The sequence below is a fragment of the Bicyclus anynana genome, chromosome 2 (genome assembly GCF_947172395.1).
Source record: "Bicyclus anynana chromosome 2, ilBicAnyn1.1, whole genome shotgun sequence".
NCBI classification, from domain to species: domain Eukaryota; kingdom Metazoa; phylum Arthropoda; class Insecta; order Lepidoptera; family Nymphalidae; genus Bicyclus; species Bicyclus anynana.
The window spans coordinates 18,648,863-18,670,876 of NC_069084.1; the positions used below are offsets into that span (position 1 = coordinate 18,648,863).

At 39.1% G+C, this 22,014-nt stretch overlaps 2 protein-coding genes across 3 annotated transcripts; one reads left to right on the forward strand and one right to left on the reverse strand.

The window, feature by feature from the left end:
- Positions 1-696: 696 nt before the first annotated feature.
- Positions 697-9,429, forward strand: LOC112053963 (uridine 5'-monophosphate synthase). Of its 2 annotated transcripts, none has more exons than XM_052887500.1 (3): positions 697-836; positions 7,825-7,959; positions 8,384-9,429. In XM_052887500.1, exons 2-3 carry the CDS (start codon positions 7,825-7,827, stop codon positions 8,885-8,887), a joined length of 639 nt encoding a protein of 212 aa, XP_052743460.1. In that variant the 5' UTR covers positions 697-836; the 3' UTR covers positions 8,888-9,429. The 2 variants fall into 2 exon arrangements, with proteins under 2 accessions (XP_052743460.1, XP_023949366.2); XM_024093598.2 differs by lacking the exon at positions 697-836 and adding an exon at positions 1,914-2,132.
- Positions 9,422-17,476, reverse strand: LOC112053962 (tubulin beta-1 chain). Its single transcript, XM_052887496.1, has 2 exons — positions 17,314-17,476; positions 9,422-11,210 (listed from the first exon to the last, which is right to left on the reverse strand). The coding sequence occupies exons 1-2, from the start codon at positions 17,368-17,370 to the stop codon at positions 9,924-9,926; spliced, it is 1,344 nt and encodes a 447-aa protein (XP_052743456.1). The 5' UTR covers positions 17,371-17,476; the 3' UTR covers positions 9,422-9,923.
- Between the last annotated feature and the right edge of the window lie 4,538 nt (positions 17,477-22,014).

A 22,014-nucleotide genomic window follows, 5' to 3' on the forward strand; every position in this document is an offset into this window, starting at 1 on the left:
TTAAGTAATCTCATAACACAGGTTAAAATAGATTACAGCATCCATACAGCGTCAGGTCACAGCCCTCAGGTGCCTTTCCACTGAACGAGTGTCATGCAGCTAAGCGATAAGCGAATTACAAGCTAAGCCACAGAACTGAGGGTGCTGTGACAAAAACCGAATTAAGGGTGTCTCTTCCAACACAAATTATGTAATTGCATCTCATGTTACTAAGCCTCAAACTTCGGCTTAGAATCACGTTTGGACTGACGAACTTGTCATTGAAAAAAACCGGTTAAGTGTGAGTTGGACTCACGCAGGAAAGGTTCCGTAGCATTATCTTTACTAATATTATAAAGAGGAAAGATTTGATTGTTTGCATTGAATAGGCTCTGAACCTACTGAACCGATTTGCAAAATTCTTTCACTGTTGGGAAGCTACACTATCCCCGAGTGTTATAGGCTATATTTTATATTAGTATTCCTAAGGGAACGGGAATCACGCGGATGAAACCACGCCGCGTCTGCTGGTCTGTTGTCTGTAAGTCTGTAATCTGTTTTAGTGCCTATTGTTTGTTATAGCGGCAACAGTCATACATCTGTGAAGATTTCAAAACTATCACGGTTCACAAGATACAGCCTAGTGACAAACGGACGGACGGACAGCGAAGTCTTAGTAATAGGATCCCGTTTTACCCTTTCAGTACGGAGTCCTAAAAAGAGCAGAGTTTTCTAGAGTCAGTCAGTCAGTCGATTCAGTATAGTCTTGCGTATGTGGTGTCATGTAACGTATCGTAACGGTGTATTAGTTACATGGATTCAGTGTGCCGTGGACAGATGGGAGCAAGTCTCTGAAGGTAATAAATGGAAACTACGGATCATTAATATATATTTGGTAGGGCGACCATGATTTATACTTTAAAAACTAGAACTCAGTTTGTACGTTGATTAAATTTACTTACCAAATATTTTATTTAGGGCGAAAAATTATGAGCTGCGTAGTACAAAATAATAATTTTATGGAATTCGTTTTTATCTGTCACACTATCCTCCGATATTATTTAACGGATTTTTAATTTATGCGGTTTCGTAGATTAACTATTACATTTAATGAATTTTGAAACAAGTAAACAAATGAAATAAATCTACTAAACTAAATGTAATAAATCCGATATCGTCATCTTCATCTCCCTGTCATTTAATTCTTGTAATGCGCTCCGTAATCCAATCATCATCATCATCATCATCATATCAGCCGATGGACGTCCACTGCAGGACATAGGCCTTTTGTAGGGACTTCCAAACATCACGATACTGAGCCACCTGCATCCAGCGAATCCCTGCGACTCGCTTGATGTCGTCAGTCCACCTGGTGGGGGATCGGACAACACTCGTTGAGCTATGTCGGTGACTTTGGTTCTTCTGCAGAACTCCTCATTTCTGATTCGATCACGCAGAGATACTCCTAACATAGCTCGTTTCATCGCCCGCTGTGTGACTCTGAGCCTTCTCTGGATTACGGTCTTAAGAAGGCCGTAATCCAATGCGGGCTAAGAATTATAATGTTTGACTCCGTATCTGGAGAAGTTGGCAACAGTGACTGGGACGGCCTGATGTGCTTTCCGAGGCACGAGTGTGAAACACTACTTATTTACCAACACCAAGCTGCTACTGTGTATTTTTCAAAGATAACACCATAGTTATAGCCATTAGGCAAGAATAAAGCAATGTCTTTAAACAGGGCCAACTGTTTTCTTTCCAAATAAGCAACAATTCTGTGATAGACTGTCCAACGAGCAGCGATCGAAGGAAATAAGTACCACATTAACTTGGTCCCTTAACTTTGAACTATTGAGATTTATTCCGCAAATTTCAAACTTTATGGTCGCACTATGATATAGGTGGCATTAATATATTATAATAATATACTTGTTTACACATTATACTGGACCGAGTGGCTGACAGTTCTAGACGCGAGCAGACCGCGTGACTGCTTACTTACCTACCTATTCTGTAGTTTTTGGCAAAAAATATAAAAAGTGCACTTTCCGAGCCAAGATCCAAGTGAAACGTTTTACAAATGTGACGAAATTGTCGAGGATTATTGGACCTTTATCTTGCTGATCAAGTTTTGGATTATTGCGCAATCAAAGGTAAAAGTTACATACTTTCATATTTTTTTTCTATCTTTTGTCTTTATTTTTTTATTATTATTTCCTTACAACACGAACAGAAGTCCTGCGACTTCGTCCATGTTTAATTTTATTTTTATACTTCTGCTCTAAAATAATCTCATTAAACGTGTGAATATAAATAAAAATCCATCTAATAGTTTGGAGATTAGCGTGACGTGAGCTTTGGAGCCTCTATTCGACAGTTAAACGGCGGCGTCAAAGAAAATAATTGTAATAAAAAGTAAAAAGACCTAATTCTGTTACCGATACGATTCTTTTGGGGTTTCTATTCCAAACCTTTTTGTGTTGGTTGTCGCAATTTCTCTCAAATAATCAGCTATGTACGCTACACAGAACGCAATCGTTTGGCCGTTCGAATACGCGTAGGTACGTTTTTGACGCCGGGTGGTAGCTAGCCGCGGCCGAAAACCATGAGCTCAAGCAGTTTAGAAAATATAAACTAAATTAAATCGAACTCAAGACTGTTATGTATTCTATACAATCATAATAGTGCTCTCTTTATAAATCAAGACTCCGGTTTATTATAGTCGATTTAAGATATTGGGCTGTCAAATATTTTGCTTTTATAAAATCGCGAAAGTCTGACCACAACAGGCTCGAGCTATATTAGCATAATGTTGAGCTGAGATTATTGCTATATTATAAGTTTTCTTATCAATCTGAATACCAATATGTTCTTTATTTATTTATATTTCACGTAATTTGCATATTTCATTTAGTAATCTATACTGAGCTTATTTTGCTGCTCTGGAATACAAATCAAGGAGATAATGCGCAATTAGTAGAGATGCAAATTATTTCAATGAAATGCACATGATAATTATTATAAACGTATTACTAGGAGACGCTCCGTGGTTTTACTCGCATTCTGCCTTAGTCGCTTAAAACCCCACAACAACGTAAAATCGTTTGAAACTGAAAGGGTTTGAATTAAATTACAAATATGTAGTATTTTTTTAGATATGTGTTTAAAATTCTCATAATGAAAAATGTAACATTGAATGTAAAGGATATATTAGGTAAATACGTAATTAAGTAATGTAATTCTAATCCTAATAATTACGTAGATTTCTAGATGTTTATTTATTTTAGAAACAATTTTAGTTTTTTTATGTATTAATGGGTTAATATTAAAGTTTCTTCCTCATTTTTTGTGTATAAGTCCATGCAAGAAGCCTATGTCCAGAAGTGGACGTCCATCGGATATTAATGATGATATTTATGGTCTAAGGGTTATGATGATGGTTGAAGTTTTCACGAAATTATCGTAAAAATCAATATATTTAAATGTCAACTACCCAATTCCGCCACAGTGCCAACACTATCGTACAAAAACAAAAAAATCTTTATTCGTATATGCAAATTATTTATGCTAAGAATCACACATTTATTAAATCTATTGTAGTGAGGTGCCGGTGATAATTCTATTTGCCAATTTTTAAAGCGCTGCTTAAAATGCTGTGTTCTAATAAACCTTAAACCTGGGTTCAGTAATTTTTATACCGGTGACTCTAATAATGGAGGACTTTCCATACAAACCTTCTGATTTTATTTCTGGGTTAAAAGAGAGAGAGACGAATAACTTAGCATTCCTTGGATTCACCGTGCAGGTGTCGGGTCCAACACGTGGTAGAGAGAAAAACTAGCAGAATCCTGGACTTATGACTACAGGATGTAAGGTTATGGAATTCCATGACGATCCTGTAACCTTTTCCGTATTATGGTCTTAAATCGTGCCAGTTTCATTTATATTCCTACAGTAGTTTCAGCGTGATGACCGGTCAACATCCAATACGGAAAGACAGACAGACAAAAAATATATTTTTGGCTTCAGTATCTATCATATAATGTCATTCGACTAATTCTTCAATGTACAGAATTTGATCTGTTACAGTTTTATTATAAGTATAGATACAGATTATTTCTTATCGAGTCCTTGGCAATCATACGGTTGATGCTATGCCAATCAAGCCTAATTAAATAAACATGTATTATAAATCCGGCAAATCTTCACAGCTTCAAAGGTTATCAGATAATCTCAGTCACGCATGTCTCCTTATCTGCTCGACTGGACAAACCAGTTCTGTTTAGATTTACGCTATTTATAGAGTAAGACTAATGTATGATCGCAATAGTGCCTGTGACACTTTAAAAACGTATTACACTAAAGTAACAAAGTCAAAAACGATTTGAAATCAGTGCCAAATGTGCTCTTTTTTGGTACCGCCTTCAAATTAATCAGTAGATAGGACATAGGTCAACATAGTTTTAGAAGATATTAAAGACCAGAGATGACGAAAAGCAAGCCGTAAAACTTACAGTTAAAAGTTTCTTACGGAACTTGATTTTATTATTAAAGTTATTTATTTGGCCATTTTGAATGGTTCATTGTCTTAAAATATATTGCCGTGAGAATCTATTCGTACATAAGTATGATTTTTTTGAGATAACGTATTTTAAAACTAGTGTGGATTATCATATAATGAATTAATTATGATAATACGAGATTTACATTCCTACTTTTTTGATAGTGTCATAAAGGGCAGGACCCGTTTATGCGGCATTGATTAATAAGAAATTTTCCATGTTGGTTGGTCCAATCATTGGTTGTACCTATCACTTGTAAGTTGGTAAATGCCTGGTTGGTCCAGTGGTTCTGGTTAGTATATGTGTCTTCCCATCACAAGATTCTGGGTTCGAGTCCTAGGTCGGACTGTGAAGCACTAAGCTTTCCTTGTTCTAAGCCAGCCCAATGTTGGGCAAATCCTGGTGATCACAATTTGGGCACGTTAAGACGTCTGTCCCTATTAGGGTTCATTCCCGGGAGTTCTCGAGCCGAGAATTCCCGGGAAATCTTTGGGCTTTGATCCCGGGAAATTAAGCTCGAGAAAAGTCGAGAATTCGAGAAATCATATTGGGGTCTATCTATATATAAACAAAAAAATCTACTTAAAACTTTTAAACAAAGGTAGGTAGCTTCTATAAAACAAAACAAAAAATAAACAAAAATCTCAATATGAAAGACAACGTTATCGTTAACTTGACTTATATTAGAATTAAATTGAAAAATAAAGTGAAGCTAACTTTAAAGTTTTATAATTGTTTTGATACTTGTATTTGAGAGAAAGTCGCTGAATTTGATGATCAATCACATTATTGAAACCGAATAATTATGAGAAAATGTACGGTAATGTAAATTTCTCGACAACCCGAGAAGACCCGAGAAATTAGCGTCGAGAATTCTCGAGACCCGAGAAATTGAAAAGCTCGAGAAATCATGAACCCTAGTCCCTATCATTATCATAAACTTCTGAAAAGTTATCGCCAACTCGCATCAGAGAAGCGTGGTAGGCTTTTTTTTATTCTTTACAAGTTAGCCCTTGGCTACAATCTCACCTGATGATTAGTGATGATGCAATCTAAGATGGAAGCGGGCTAACTTGTTAGGAGGAGGAAGAAATGTAAATCGCTTAGCGGTACGTCTTTGTCGGTAGGGTGGTAACTAGCCACGGCCGAAGCCTCCCACCAGCCAGACCTGGATCAATTAAGAAAACCTCAATCGGCCCAGCCGGGGATCGAACCCAGAACCTCCGTCAAGTAAATCCACCGTGCATACCACTGCGCCACGGAGGCCTAAGCTATCGCGTCTGTTAAGAGACTTAGAAGTTAGCTCTGTAGTGAAGCAATAATGATGAGGCACCTTCTTACCTACTGTTACTTTTTCCTAGAATTTTTTCTGTGCTGTTACCAGGACCATTGTCAGAATAGATCAGACATTTCAATAAAATAGATCGCAAATCAGTGGCGTAGCTAGCTAACCAAGGGTCCTGGTGCAAATAAAAAAATTAGGCCCCACTACTATCTAAACTGGTTAGGTTTTATCAAGTAAAAATATATAAAAATGCTAGGCTACGAGTACTTTATCATCAGCCTTTTTTCGTTTTCGAAATTTTTTTTGTTTAGTTCGATCGCGACTTTTCTGGTACCTAAGAATTCGCAGGCCCCTTGAGCTTAGGGGCATTGAACCGCCTAGCCACTGGTTAGCTATTCAACGCCATTGTCGCAAATAATATAGTGACCTAAGGTAGACTACATTAAATATCTGTACTCGAGGGTAAATGTGGTGTGTTACCAGTCCCCTGAATGGACAGTGGCATTCATATGTGCATTTAACTGCACGCAATATTCTTATCCTAACATTTATTATCGGAATTTTCGTAACCTATTAGTCGAGCTAAACGTTGGTAACAACGTCTCGTTATCCTTGAAGAACTTCGTCGTATAATTATTGAGATACGAGGAGATTTACGACAGTCTGTTCGCCCGGCGTCCTTTACCTTTGGCCGGACATCTCACCACAGTGAGATAAGAGATACAGCCCTTGGCATTCTTCATTTGTGCATGATTCACTATTATTTATTACGATATTTATATCAGTAGTATGACGGTGTTCCTACCTCCTAGGTAGCTTAAGCAGCTTCGGATCTAAGAGTATCAAGCCCTGGCCATTTTTACGTTTTTTAAATGATTTACTTATTTATTTATGTTTATGACTTGGAATCAGGTGTGAGTGTGAATACGTCTATGGTCAGTGGCGGATCAAAGGTCCAGAGCGCCCTAGGCAATCACTTTATTGGCGCCCCTGTACCGGCCACAAATGGCCATCATAATACTATTTTAACTAGTTGTTTTTTGCAATTACGATGACGTTTTATCATCAAACCCTAAACTTTAAAAGACCAGGACCCTTGTACTACACTAATTCGCGAATAAAATATGACGTTATTATAACTGTGATTATATCAAGAGGGACGACAGAACGAACATCGAAAATCATGATTTCTCTCTGCTCTGGGAAATAGACCTTTATATGTGTTGACAGATGATGGTGTGTTATGAATACTTATATCACTAGAGATTTAGGTTATACATCAGCATTTAGTTCTTAATCGTCGATATGTTATTTTCTTTATTGATTTAAAAATCTGAGCTCGCGCGCCCCTTGTAACTACACGCCCCTAGGCACATGCCTAGTTTGCCTTACAGATAATCCGCCACTGTCTATGGTGCTTCAATTCTTGCGATGACCTGGATAGAACTTAGGTATTACTAATATTGAGTTTTTGTTTCTTTAAGTTTCAGCCCTAATTGTTAAAAGTTAAAAGTTAGTAGTGTTATTTAGCAATCATTATAATTAACATCAGATAGGACTCATTACCTTTCGTGCTGTATGGATAAGGAATGAGTATATTATAAGAGGAAGTCTGAAGGTGGCGCCAGTGACAGAAAAATTGAGGAGTTAGCCTGGTATGGACATGTAATGCGTAGGGAGGAAAGTCATATTACTAGACAAATGTTGAATGTGCAAGTGGAAGGACATAAGAGTAGAGGAAGGCCAAAGAAGAGATGGTTGGATTGTGTGAAAGAGGACATGTGTGTAAAAGGAGTGGATGATGAGTTGACGAGTAATAGAGACGAATGGAAAAGATTGACATATTTTTCCGACCCCACTTAAGTGGAAGATGATGATGAGGACTCATTACAGAGTCAAACATTTTCTTCAATGCAATAATTAAATTATGATCTTCATATCTTCTCTGTTAAAGGGATGCCTTGCTGGTGAAAGGCTGATGATGTTGTGGTGTTCCAGATGTCGCTGCAGGAGCTGGGCGTGCAGCTGTTCGACGCGGGGGCGGTGCGGCTCGGCGACATCGAGGCCAAGCTGGGCCGCCGCACGCCCTTCTACTTCGACCTGCGCGTCGTGGTCTCGCATCCTCACATCATGGTCAGTGTGTGGGGTTCACACCTGGTCGCAGGTGCTGCCACCAAGCGGCCGTTACTTGCATTGTCATCTACGCCTCAGACTCAGAAGTTGATAGACACATCACACAGGCCAGCACTTTGTGGGATGTGTTGCATGTTCTCTATTGCTCTGTTTATAGGCGATTGTTTCCCACATATATCGGCTTATTTCGTCAATTATTGTTGTAAGTTATAAATAGTCGTGAATACCTACGAGTACCTACATTCAGTAAGAAAGCGTGCGTTTTTTAAAATCACCTGAAACCTAACCTATCTAGGTCCATCGTATTCTAATAGTTAAATAAGTTATAAGTACCCAAGTAATGCAAAGCGTACCCAAAAACAAAGACTAAAAGTTCATTAAACTTTATCATTACGCATAATATGTTAAATTCCCATTATTCTAGATGGCGATCGCTCAACAGCTTCAAGTGTTGAGCTCAGAAATAGAGCACGACATCCTGTGCGGCGTGCCCTACGCCGCGCTCCCCTTCGCGGCGGTCATGTCGGTCAACACCAACACCCCCATGATTATGAAGAGGAAGGAAACCAAAATGTACGCGACCAAGAAAATTCTCGAAGGCGTCTTCGAAAAGAACCAAAACTGCCTAGTCGTCGAGGACGTGGTGACATCTGGCGGCAGCTTGCTGGAAACTGTCACGACTCTGCGCGACGAGGGGCTCGCCGTCACGCACGCCGTCGTAGTTCTCGACCGAGAACAAGGTGGCGCTAGCGTGCTCGCCGCCAACGGTGTTCGAGTGAAAGCGCTGTTCACGATGACCGAATTAGTGAACATTCTCAGAGACGCCGGCAGGATTAGCGACGAAACTGTAGAAATTGTGTCCGACCACATCAAGCAATGTCAGTTCGGCATGAAGGACAACTTCGAACAATTGACTGCGCCGTTATGAAACCTGGTGCTCACGTATCTACCTACCTACGTTACAGTTCAATCCTGATTCAATCCCTAAGGATTATGTTTCGCCTCTAGATACTTATCTGTTATTGATCAAATATTAGCAATGCCTAACATTGTAATTATTGATTATTACCTACCTTAACTTTTAACTTGAGATAATCATTGTTTATCTATTACAATAATTTCCTGTTAGGTAGGTAGGTACAATGTAAGTGGACTCACCATCTGTAATATCATCATCATTATGGTAGGATAGATAGCTTCTGTATTTTTAAGTTAAATTTATAATGCATACAGCGGAATGATTGTGGAATAAAATGGCTGTTTTAGTATTTCCTACCCAGTATAATAAACGTTATCCACATACTAGTTAGCTACTAATTAATTAGCGAGACCGTTATGGAAAGGAAACGGCACAGCGACAGCGCTCTCTGGCGCATGCAAATGATTTGCGATTAGCATAAGCCTAACACTTTAATATAATTTAAAATTTTATTTAAGGGTTTTAGAAAATAAAACATCTAAATAAAATTACTGAAGTTTATTATTCACCAGCTGGAAATATTATAAGTAATAATATTATTTTAAAACTTTGATCAACTTCGAAAAATTGTACGACATAATTATTAGCTTTTAGTTTCAAAAAGCTTACGTAAACTCTCACACTGGTTACAAAAGATTAAAAATTAACTTAGGTATTAAAAAATCATTTTCAGCCTTATCAAACAAAAGATCTTCTTTTGTGTCATCAGTGAAGTTCACAGCACCGCCGCGGTTCAGGGAAGGGGCCGCGTCTGAGCGACTCTGTTTATTTCGCAATAAACATTCCAGAGGGCGCCCTTCCGTCCGACACTGGGAATGTAAATACCTATCGTAATGCGACACGAACGTCCTCTATTGTAGAACTATGATCAGGTAGTTGTTCAAATAAATAGTTAAAAGATCATATAAAACTACAGAAGCAAAATATATAAGATCCGAGAAGAGTAAAGAAGTCAGTGAGACGAGGACGCGACGAGCCGAAGCGCTTAGTTCTCCTCAATCTCCTGCTCCTGCTCCTCGTCGAACTCTGCGTCCTCGTCGGCGGTGGCCTCCTGGTACTGCTGGTACTCGGACACCAGGTCGTTCATGTTGCTCTCGGCCTCCGTGAACTCCATCTCGTCCATGCCCTCGCCGGTGTACCAATGCAAGAACGCCTTGCGCCTGAACATGGCCGTGAACTGCTCCGAGATGCGCTTGAACAGCTCCTGGATGGCGGTGGAGTTGCCGATGAAGGTGGCGGCCATCTTGAGTCCGCGGGGCGGGATGTCGCACACGGCGGTCTTCACGTTGTTGGGGATCCATTCCACGAAGTAGGACGAGTTCTTGTTCTGGATGTTGAGCATCTGCTCGTCCACTTCCTTCATGGACATGCGGCCGCGGAAGATGGCGGCCACGGTGAGGTAGCGGCCGTGGCGCGGGTCGCAGGCGGCCATCATGTTCTTGGCGTCGAACATCTGCTGCGTGAGCTCGGGCACCGTGAGCGCGCGGTACTGTTGGCTGCCGCGAGACGTGAGTGGCGCGAACCCGGGCATGAAGAAGTGCAACCGCGGGAACGGGACCATGTTGACGGCCAGTTTGCGGAGATCCGCATTCAGCTGGCCGGGGAACCTGAGGCAGGTGGTGACGCCGGACATTGTGAGCGACACCAGGTGGTTGAGGTCGCCGTACGTGGGGGTGGACAGTTTCAGCGTGCGGAAGCAGATGTCGTAGAGAGCCTCGTTGTCTATGCAGTAAGTTTCATCTGTGTTTTCGACTAGTTGATGGACTGAGAGTGTTGCGTTGTAAGGTTCCACGACTGTGTCTGACACTTTGGGCGAGGGGACGACGGAGTAGGTGTTCATGATTCTGTCGGGGTACTCTTCTCTGATCTTGGAGATGAGCAGCGTGCCCATGCCGGATCCCGTGCCGCCGCCCAGCGAGTGCGTGAGCTGGAAGCCCTGCAGACAGTCGCACGACTCGGCCTCCTTGCGCACCACGTCCAGGACCGAGTCCACGAGCTCGGCGCCCTCCGTGTAGTGGCCCTTGGCCCAGTTGTTGCCGGCGCCCGACTGCCCGAACACGAAGTTGTCCGGGCGGAAGATCTGTCCGAAAGGCCCCGAGCGCACGGAGTCCATGGTGCCGGGCTCCAAGTCGACCAGGATGGCGCGGGGCACATACTTGCCGCCGGACGCCTCGTTGTAGTACACGTTGATGCGCTCCAGCTGCAGGTCCGAGTCGCCGTGGTAGGCGCCGGTGGGGTCGATGCCGTGCTCATCGGAGATTATTTCCCAGAACTGCGGACAAAGGAAATAGCGCTATTATAAAGTGTTTAACATAAGTTTGTTGGCTGCAATCGAATCGGTAATACGACGAGACGGTAGCGACATAAATAGGATTAGGATAACATGAGTCATCCGTTTCCAAGACGACAGGATTAGCGAAACAAACCCCCGTCGCATGTCTGCACTACAACATTCATAATGGCGGTCTACTTTCTCAAACTGTATTGACCTGGATCGAGACGTTCGAGTAACGCGAACCGATATGGTAGTGACATTATTGCTGGCAGGATTGCCTTACATAGCACGAGCCGTATACGAGTTTTTTCAATAGATTCTTATCTTGCAGTACAAATATTTGAGAATCAATGTAGGCGTTGATGTATGCTAAAAAAATATGTTCCATTTATGGCGTGAAGTTCTTTTAAATGGATTTGTTCTAAATTGTCATGGTGGAATTTTGTCTCAATACAAAATATATGCTAGTACCTATTATATCGTAATCAGTAATAGAATCAGTTCGTAAAACGATGAAAAGATTATTTGTGCAGTAAAAGCTAATTGAAAAAGAAAGGCCGCGTACAACAACAGATGCGATAACCGAGGAGTGTTCGTAGATATCAAATTGAACAGTCATCACTCAAAGTGGCAGCTTATAAAAGTTAATTTCATATCTATTAATTTTCCGGCGCAGTATTAACTGTAAACCGGACATCGCTCAATCTTCGAGCAGTCATTACAATGGAATTGGCAATTGTCTCACGATCTCGTTCTGATATTAGTGTTAATCTTTTTTCTCCGAAAACCAGTGATCCAATTACTGCAATTTTACATTCGAAGAATTTTTATCCTATTAATTTTATCAGAAATGTGAAAGTTTTGATGTTCGTTACTTAATCACGCAAAAATGGTTAATCGGATTTAAATGAAATTAAGCAGCATTAAGGAGCTAATAAACCCCGGTTGATACAAATATGATAGACGTCCAACTAACTATTAGAAAAGATATTCTGGAATCACATTCACACGAATTCTCTTGGAAAAAGGCTTGGTGAAAAAACATAATACAAGTTTGATAAACTAGTAGATAAGAAAAAATATCAATAAACAGATATCACATATGGTACGGTTCGGCAGAATTTTAAAACGAACGATGTTTTTCTTTCTTTTTTTCACTATCAATTAACACTAAATTTTGGATATCTTTTCTTTCAAAAATTAACAACAGTTTAGCTTTGCGATGACTAACCCTGCTCTGCGTGGTCATTATCGAGCATAACCTTTGTAAATATGTGGCTAACTATGGGGCTCATGGGTTCAGTCACTCGACGAGCGATGGAGAGATAAGTATGGAGTATTTCTGCATGATCGAATAAGAAACGAGGAGATCCGTAGAAGAATCAAAGTTACCGATGAGTCGCAAACATTGCAGTGGCGATGAGTGGGGCACATTTCATTCATCATTCGAAAAGCGGATGGACGTTGGGGGTCTAAGATGATTGAATAGCAATCCTACACCGAAAAGCGCAGTGTCTACACCCCAATAGGCGAGCCAACGATGTCAAGGTTACAGGGAGCCGATGGATATACAGCTAAGACCTTGGTGTTAGGAAGTCCTATGTCCAGCAATGGATATCCATCAGCTGATAATAATGATTTCAATCTAGCTTTACAGAGCGGCATTGTTTTTTATACAAATAAAGCACTATCTTAATCTTCAAATAATCTTTTGCTATGAAATAAAAATATGGCGCAACCCTGTCGAGTTAATGCACGAGGGTGCTCCAGCGTTGGGTCGGTGCCAGCAGACAGGAATCAGTTGATGACATCAGCAAATTCTCGCAGACTATCTCACGATATCTCGCTATGCATGACGCGCGAATCCCCATTTAGAGGCAATAAATACTTACATGCGATTTTCAGAAACAGTGACTCGATAGATGGTTGAATTCTTTCGAGACTTAGTTGCTTCCGAAACTAAAATAAAATTGATTTAATCTATATTTCAACTAAGATTACTTAGTATGATTAAGTTTATTTGATAATTCAGCCGATTTCAAACTAGGTATCATCAGTACAAATTTAAAATTTTGAATTTTATTTTTTCTATTATAGAATAACTGTTTTTATATAACTAGAATATAAACTTTCATACAAAAATGCTAAAATCGCGATTAAAAAATATGCGGTGGTGTTGGAGGATGAAAAAGCGATACGGTCTAGCTATACTAGTAGCATCATTAGAGGTAAATCATTGGCGTGTTTCTTTAAAAAACATTAATTTGATAGTCTTGCTTTGGCGACTACCAAATGTTGGTGTAGGCGGCGGTAGGCACGTAGAACTAAAAACATCGCCATAACATCACTAGCTAGCGATATATAGGCAATCAAAGCACAATACTGACTGGCTTAGTCATCGAATCAATCAACATTGAGCTCCTTTAGAAGGAATGGACAACTCGTCATACCTATTTTGATCTAAGAATAGGCACTCTGTTTTATGCATCCGTTGGTCTATAAGAAAATGTTTTATTCAAATTGATTTCAGTCTGGCATGGTTACCAATAAATTAATGAAGATAATTTATTTTTGTTGTTAATAATTTAAACCTGAAAGATTTGACAATCACTGTTCGTTTCAACTTATCGGTTTTTTTTTCAAGACTATCCTCGTTCGTCTATTAATGTAATTCGGATACGAGTTACGAAGTCTTAGATTCGAATCCTGAGTCGACCCCGCAACTTTGTCGCTAAAATGAAATTTTTCACAAATTTCCTCGGGAACCATTGATTGGCAAAAATAATAGTACATGGGTGTCTATGAATGTTTTTAATCACAACTCACAAGTTATATTTATAACTCCAGGAACTAGGAAGTAGGAAATTTTTCACACAAGTTGCATCACTAAAATGGGTCACAAAACCCATTCTAAACATGATGGTTCTCCTCGGCTGTCGGTCAACGGAACCGTAAAACGTTACAGTTTCAGTTAAGATCGCGGTTATTTTAGCTGCGGGAACAGCGGTCATTGACCCGCGGATGTGCGCCGTTCCTTCCTATGCTGCTATTATGATAATCGATTTGCCGTTTTTTGTTACATTTGGCACAGATAATAGCTGTATTGCGGAGAAAGTACTAATGTGTGGATTAAATGTAATTACGTAGGTAGGTAATTATTGAGCAGCATGAATGACGGGGTAAGGTTACCCAACTTTTTTTTAAAGAGTTGTGTGAAAAATCAAAGTCACTCAGCGGGCGATGGAGCGAGCTATGCTTGGAGTTTCTCTGTGTGATCGAATCAGAAAAGAGGAGATCCGCAGACGAACTAAAGTCACTGATATAGCTCAGCGAGTCGCGAAGCTAAAGTGGCAATGGGCAGGCCACATAGTTCGAATAGCCAATGGACGTTGGGATCCCAAGGTGCTGGAATGGCGAACGCGCACCGGAAAGCGCAATGTTGGTCGACCCCCCACTAGGTGGACCGAAGACATCAAGCGGGTTGCAGGGAGCCGCAGGATGCTGGCGGCTCGAGACCGTTTTGTTTGAAAGTTCATGCAAGACCGGACGTCCACTGATGATGTGTGAGAAATAAATCTCTAGTGCCTATGGTGGAGTGGTCAGGCTGTGTTGCTTCGGTTCACGAGGTCTTGGGTACGAGTCCTGTAGACCTAAGATCCGAGCCCCGAGATAGATAGGTATTTCGTGAAGAGAAAATGTCATTGTCGACCAATAGCGGCAGCATCGAAATTATCGTCCCCATCAAACTATAATCGTTGGCTCCCATTGCAACTAAAAAGAGATTTCCTTTTAATTCCACCGTTATTTGTTTACAATAATATCTCTTCGTCTTTTCGATGTCGATGGTTTTAAACCCCCGTACCTCGACACTGCTCCAACGCGAGTTGACTGGTATTGGGTTAAGTATGGATTAGTAACGATCACTAGCAGATGTTAATCATAATGCCAAGCTTTCTAATCTCTAACTTGAGTAACTGCTTCCAAAACGGATATATCCTGGGTTCGATCCTCGGCTGGGCCGATTGTGGTTTTCCTTATTGGTCCAGGGCTGGCTGGTGGTTGGGGTGGCTTCGGCCGTGGCTAGCTATAACCCTACCGGCAAAGACGTACCGCCAAGCGATTTAGCGTTTCGGTATGTCGTGGAGAAACCGAAAGGGGTGTGGATTTTCATCATCCTCTTAACAAGTTAGCCCGCTTCCATCTAGCTATCGTAGTGTTGTAAAATTACTAACCAATATGTATGAAAATGGGCTTTACGGAATGTGAAAAATGCGGCTATGATAGATTTGATGTTAATTAGGGATATTTAGTTAAAATTAGTGTATAGACCAGCTGCACCAAGGTCCATAAACGTTATTAGCTCTCTAGGCACGACGTGTACTACCAGCCTCCCAAATTCCCTATGTAGGCACCTACCTACTAAGAATTTCTTGGTAAAAATAAAAACTTGTTAGTTACCTATTACCTATTTTAATAGCCCGATCAAATACCTCTAAATAAGTACGTGTAACATTTTATAGAAAATAAAACTTCGGAAAAACATACACGGGACCAAGATCATTATCACTACCTACAGTTCGTGCGCTATAGCATGGTGCGGGTGACCGTTGCCTGTATGACGTTCATAATACGTACTATTACCGTGAATCGCGGCAAACTCACTAGAATGAAACGAACTGTCACCCGCACCATGCTACAGCGTACGAACTGTAGACAGTAAGATTTAAAAAATCGCTACCAAAACTCGCCAACACGCTTCGAAGCAGCATGGTGGGTTATCAGTAGTCATACTCGGCTCAACAGAAACCAATACCTACGTGTTCCGTCGAACAGTAACTTAGTTTGATAATGATAATCAAATAGATATGGGGATATGAAGGGGCTAATACGCAAATCATAAACGGAAACGCCTCTACCTAGCCCAGTGGTTATTACCTCTGCCTCTGATACCGGTGGGTGTGGGTTCGAATCCGGTCCGGGGCATGCACCTCCAACTTTTCAGTTGTGTGCATTTTAAAAAATTAAATATCACGCGAAAGAAAAACATCGTGAGGAAACCTGCAGACCAGAGAATTTTCTTAATTCTCTTTGCGTGTGTGAAGTCTGCCAATCCGCATTGGGCCAGCGTGGTGGACTATTGGACTAACCCCTCTCATTCTGAGAGGAGACTCGAGCTCAGCAGTGAGCCGAATATGGATTGATAATGATGAAACGGAAATGCTGGTGATGTCAGTGTACATGGCCGTTATTACATAACATCAGAGGATATTTGCCCTATGGTAGCGAAAAAAAAAATGTGCCGCAAAGGATACCCATATGGCAAGTTTGATGAAAATACCACGACATATGGCAGCAGCTGCTGATAGCGTCTAGTTTGAATTTCGAACGTTACAAGGAACGCGTTCTGATTGGTCGCCCTTTATCAGCGGGGCCAGCGTGACCTAACGGTTGTTTGCGCCCACTGTTCCAGGTAAAATAATAATAAGCAGCTATATACCTACACAGCGCAGGTATGCTGTCATTTCAATCATATCTATTTACATTATAGTGCCGATAAAAATGTTATGATTAGCTCAGTAAGTACCTGATGAAAAAATACTATCCAAATAGCTAAACTATGAGGGTTTGATACTTGATAGTAGTAGGTAACTTCCAAATTCAAATAGCGACCGGCAAACTGGCGAATTAACACGTGGAACGAAATAAACAGCAAAAAGTAGAATGAACTTTTAAAATCAAATAAATAATAACTTTGTACACATAAAAGTTAAGATATGAATTGGCATTATACTACAATACAAATCACAGTTTATCATAGTTACTTTCGTGTACGACCTTAGTGCAAAATTTCCTTTGGTAAAGAACGAGCATGCGCAAAGTTGAAAATCGAACGCGGCCACCACCCCATTTCGAACTTCGAATAGCAAATTAATCGTAATTTACAATACAAATAAATAGGTACCCTATCAAAACTATTAACCACTTCTTTGTAATCGTAATTTCTTTTCTACCGCAGGTTGAATTTGAAAGAGTCACAAAATGCCGGCCGGTCGCATTCTCTACTTAATCACAACAAAAAACCAATAACTACGATATTTACCTTGGCGCCGATCTGGTTTCCGCACTGTCCGGCCTGGATGTGTACGATTTCCCTCATTTTGTGATTTGTGAACTTAATAAATTACTTAACACTAATATATTTGTCTGCTCTGCAGTCCGCACGCTCCACGTACTTTCGTGGCTGGTTGAAGAATAGTCGGCGTTCGTTTCGGCGAGCTATCCACGAAAGCAGTGTATCGAATAGGGCTGTTCCGATAATAGTCGATAACTTTTGTCGCATTGCGACATCTCAAGTTGTCTTATTGCTTAAAATTGGTCTATTTTTATATATATTATTATATCGTTACTATATTTACAATGGATATTGTTAAAATAATTTTTTTTTAATTCGGTTTGTATTTGGATAAAATATGTAACTACAACATTATTAATAGTATTAGGTACTGTGCTACAATACTTTCTTGTGCTTCTGCAGTATTTTATATAGCAAAGCTGCTCCAAATCGCTGCCAAGAATTGCTTACAATTATGTTTGAACGATATACCATTCTTGAAAATACATTTTGAAACGGGAACGATTTCTATTTTTACAAAATTTTATGGAAACTTAAGACATGGTATTATGTTATATTTTTATCAAAGAATATGTACATTTTTTTATAAACGTCTGCTACTTCGTCCGCGTAATCGCGTGAAACTCGATATAAACTTTCAAACCCTATTTCCTGTAAATAGTTTTGCATGTTTTATATGTAATAAATTATAGTCCACTAATCATTTTACAAAAAGATAACTTGAATCGTCAACGATTTATATAAAAAACTTCAACCAATTTTTAACTCTTTAGGTAGGTTTATATATATATACAGGAAGAATTTTTTTTTAGTACGGATATTTTTATATTTTGTACATAAACAAAATTTAATGAACACGTATTTTTTCTTTTTTTTTTTCATAAATAACAAAGTTATCGTTAGCTAAAGTTATTTACGTTTAAACAGAATTTGAGGGTCACCCTATCGCTGTACTAGGTAATAGGCAACTACAAAATCAGCTGGTAGGTAGGTTAGCGAGCGCCCGCGCCGAGGGCCGTTGACCTTTGTGCGTTTATTTTATTTTTGTTTGATACCTATTATTTTTATAATAATTAAAGGTCGTCACTTTTGAGCTGAGTACCGATATTCCTTTCATACTTTATTGGGCTTAGGGCCATGAATAATGCCTGAAGTGCATGCGTAATAATAATAATAAAAACTATGAACTTTCGATTGAAATAATGAAATACAAATGATGATTATTATTACGCAAACTTTTGCATTAAAGGCGTATTTAAAAAATTGTAATCAGCATATTTACATTAATCAATGATATCTACTTACTAAGTTTGTTTTTGTTAATTTGAAAATTTTAATCACTGTATTTTAACAATTCTTCGAAATGAAGTCCATTCCTATCAAGGCACAACCGAGCACGTTTTAATAAAATTTTCATTTAGTTTATTTAAAACACTTGTTCCTCACATTAGGCACTGCGGGGTTCAGGATTCCTTGGGCTCGTGGCCTAGGAACACTCACTCGTACATTGTGCAAGCTGCACGAAGGCGTTCATTGCTGAGTAAATACACTCGCCCCATTTCGTAATAGTCGCGATTTGAAAATCCCGACATAGTAAATGCGCAAGCGACGGCAGATTGTCTGTCACTGGTCGCCCATCGGCAATTCGGTAGGCGTCCTCAGGGATTTTTCGATCCCCTCACCTCTGCCACCCCCGTCAGTCGAAGCCGAAGCGATATGCCTACGGCCGGTATTTCTTTGTCGGCGTCTTACAAAGTGCCGCCAGCATTTGCGCAGTTTGTTTGGTAATGTGTCCATTATTTTGTTATTTCTGAGACATAAATTGATAAAAAAAAATTACATAAAATGTATCGAACTGTTTGTAGATTTATGTTCTATTAATGATACTGAACCACGAAAAAAAATATCGGTACTAAAGTCCGAATCACCCTGTATATATATATATATATATATATACGAAGCCATCTATGGCTTCGTATTCTAATTTTCAGGATAATTATTCTAGAACTTGTTTTCGAATCTAGACTCTTTTTGCAAAGTACAATAAATTTGTTTTTATTAAAAAAAAACTTATATTTCTATCTCCTACATAATTCATGCAATTAGGGGGTAAAATAATAAACATTATATAATTAGAGTATTAAAAATTATACTTAATACATAAATAGTAATTTATCACATTACATTTATTATTAATATCAATTATCGATATCGATACAGCCGCATCACTACTTAAAATACATACGCCATGATTGGCTAGAGTGGCCACTCCACTATCAATGCTACCAACGTGCTAAGCAAATGTTCTCAATCCCGTTTTATATCTTATTTATTTATATTTGAAAGAAATAAATATGACAACGTAATTATAAATTAACAACAAATTAATTTATTTAAGCATATAAAGCTAAAATGTCTCGATACCTAGTAGTTTTTGTTAAAATTGAAAACCTTTGCGCAGATGGTTCACGTCGTCAAGTTGGTATTGATCGCCGGCCGGCTGCGCGGCTGCGGCCTGTGCAGGGTCTGTGTGTGGGTGGGGTTTGGAATTCTGGGGCCAAAATAATAATCTAAATGAAAATAAATTTAAATATAAAATAAATAAAATAATAATATATGTATTAGAAAAATTTTATGTAACATGATTTTAAATACGAAATACCTACTATTAAAAGGTATAATCATTAGTAATCAATTATTTTATTATTTATGAAAAGAGGTCAACCAATTTAAGTATTTTATCTAGTACCACAGAATAAAGATGATCCAGAATGAGTCTATACAAACAGTGTGGTGAAGCCGGTGCAACCCATAAATACCCAAACGTCACGCGTCTCCTTGATATTCGCTCTATAGTATATTTTTTCATAATTTAAATTTCAAAATTTAACATTATCAACAATTACGTTAATTAATATAATAATCAATAATTACCAATAAAAATCTCCATCTTATTTCTTTAGTTTTTTTGAACAGTTTTAAAAATATTAAAAAAAAAAACCATTATCTTAAATAATTTTATAAATTACTGATGCGACGCTTCGTGTCGTACTGACTCGAGAATGTATTCGTTTTTGAATTTTGTATTTGGAGCGGCTACGACACCGTAGCGCTCCGTGCGCTCTATCTGCCTATTATTGTTTAATCTGTACCTTGTACCTACTTAGAGGCTGAAATTATATTTTCTAGGTTTGGCTTTTTGACGGGTTATAGTACGTAGGTAGACAGGTACTTAGAGTGTAGATGTACTTCTTTAGGCCCTAAGTTAGGCCTTACAAAGTGAAGCCCGTAATGTAGCCCTAAAGTTTAGGGCTACCTATCATGAGTTATAGGCACCTAAAAAAGAATTACTTTTACCTTACCGACTTAGAACTAAGTAGTTTTTTTTCTTTGCTTTCCTCATCTTTAATTCACGGCCGATGGCTTATAGCTACTCGTACTACCAAAACGGACCTGAGTGAATTTACAATAGGTAAAATCCTAAGCCGACACTGTGATTGAACCCGAGACCCTGTTAAGAACCACAGCATTAATAACTACGTCAGAATGTTCGATTGTCAACTTATTAAGACAAATGTAACGATAACTACCATAAGATGTAAATCCGTTGAGCGGTTTAAAAGATAGGTAGGTATGAGGTAATAAAGAATATTACACACATAGTTCTTGCAGTCGAGTAAAGAGGTAGGAACTTTTTTTTTAAATTGACGTGAAGTTAACAAGTTGTACATATTGCAATAACTGCAAAATCACAACCATCTGTTCGACAAGAGAAATTCGCGTCATCGAGGCGCCGCGCGTCTGGTGGCCGTGGAGCGATGCTTGCTGTACATTGCTGGCTAATTCCTGAACGTATGATATAATTTATATTCTAGTTGCACAATAGCATGTCAGTAACGAGACAAATTTCGCTATGTGACCACAACGCGTTTTGAGCTATATTTCCGCTTACTGAGCGTAACATATATACCATAGATAGGTTCTAAAACGAAGTTAACGATTGAAACCTAAATGTAAGTTGTAGCTTCTCTGACTCAATAATTATACTAGAGAAAATGACCTCAAATTATCAGCGCTTCCCTGTCCACTGCGTATGACTTATCATAGTTTTAACTTAAGATATTCTTTGATTCTTCAGCTATCAAATGATATAATTACATTTTGGATAGATATGATAGTTACGTAGCAAACTGTATTTCCCGATTCTATCGTAACATTCGTTTTTTTTGGAACGATACCCTACTATGGAAGTACCTAATTGTAAAGACGTATTTACGTCAAATATTGGAGAAAAGGAAAGACCAATTTATTAGTATCTCAATTCAGGACGCAATCAACAACAAATAATTGTCCAATGTGACAATAAAATGTCATTGGTTTTAGGTACCTGAGATATTTGCAGTCAAAAAATAATAAAGCAGCAATGTAAAGCATCCGTCTCTCTATGTACTAAGTTCAATATTATGGGCTTGTTATCCATATACCTATAGCAATACCTACCCACTGTTTCGTAAACAGTGACTCAGAGAACTTTCACGAATCGATCAACACCATATGAGACTAAAATGGCGCAGCGCAGGTTTTTTTAAAAGCTATTACAAGCTGTGGTCGACTAATGGGAACAGTGAAGCCTACAATGTACCTACCTATCTGATTACGGAGTCTGGG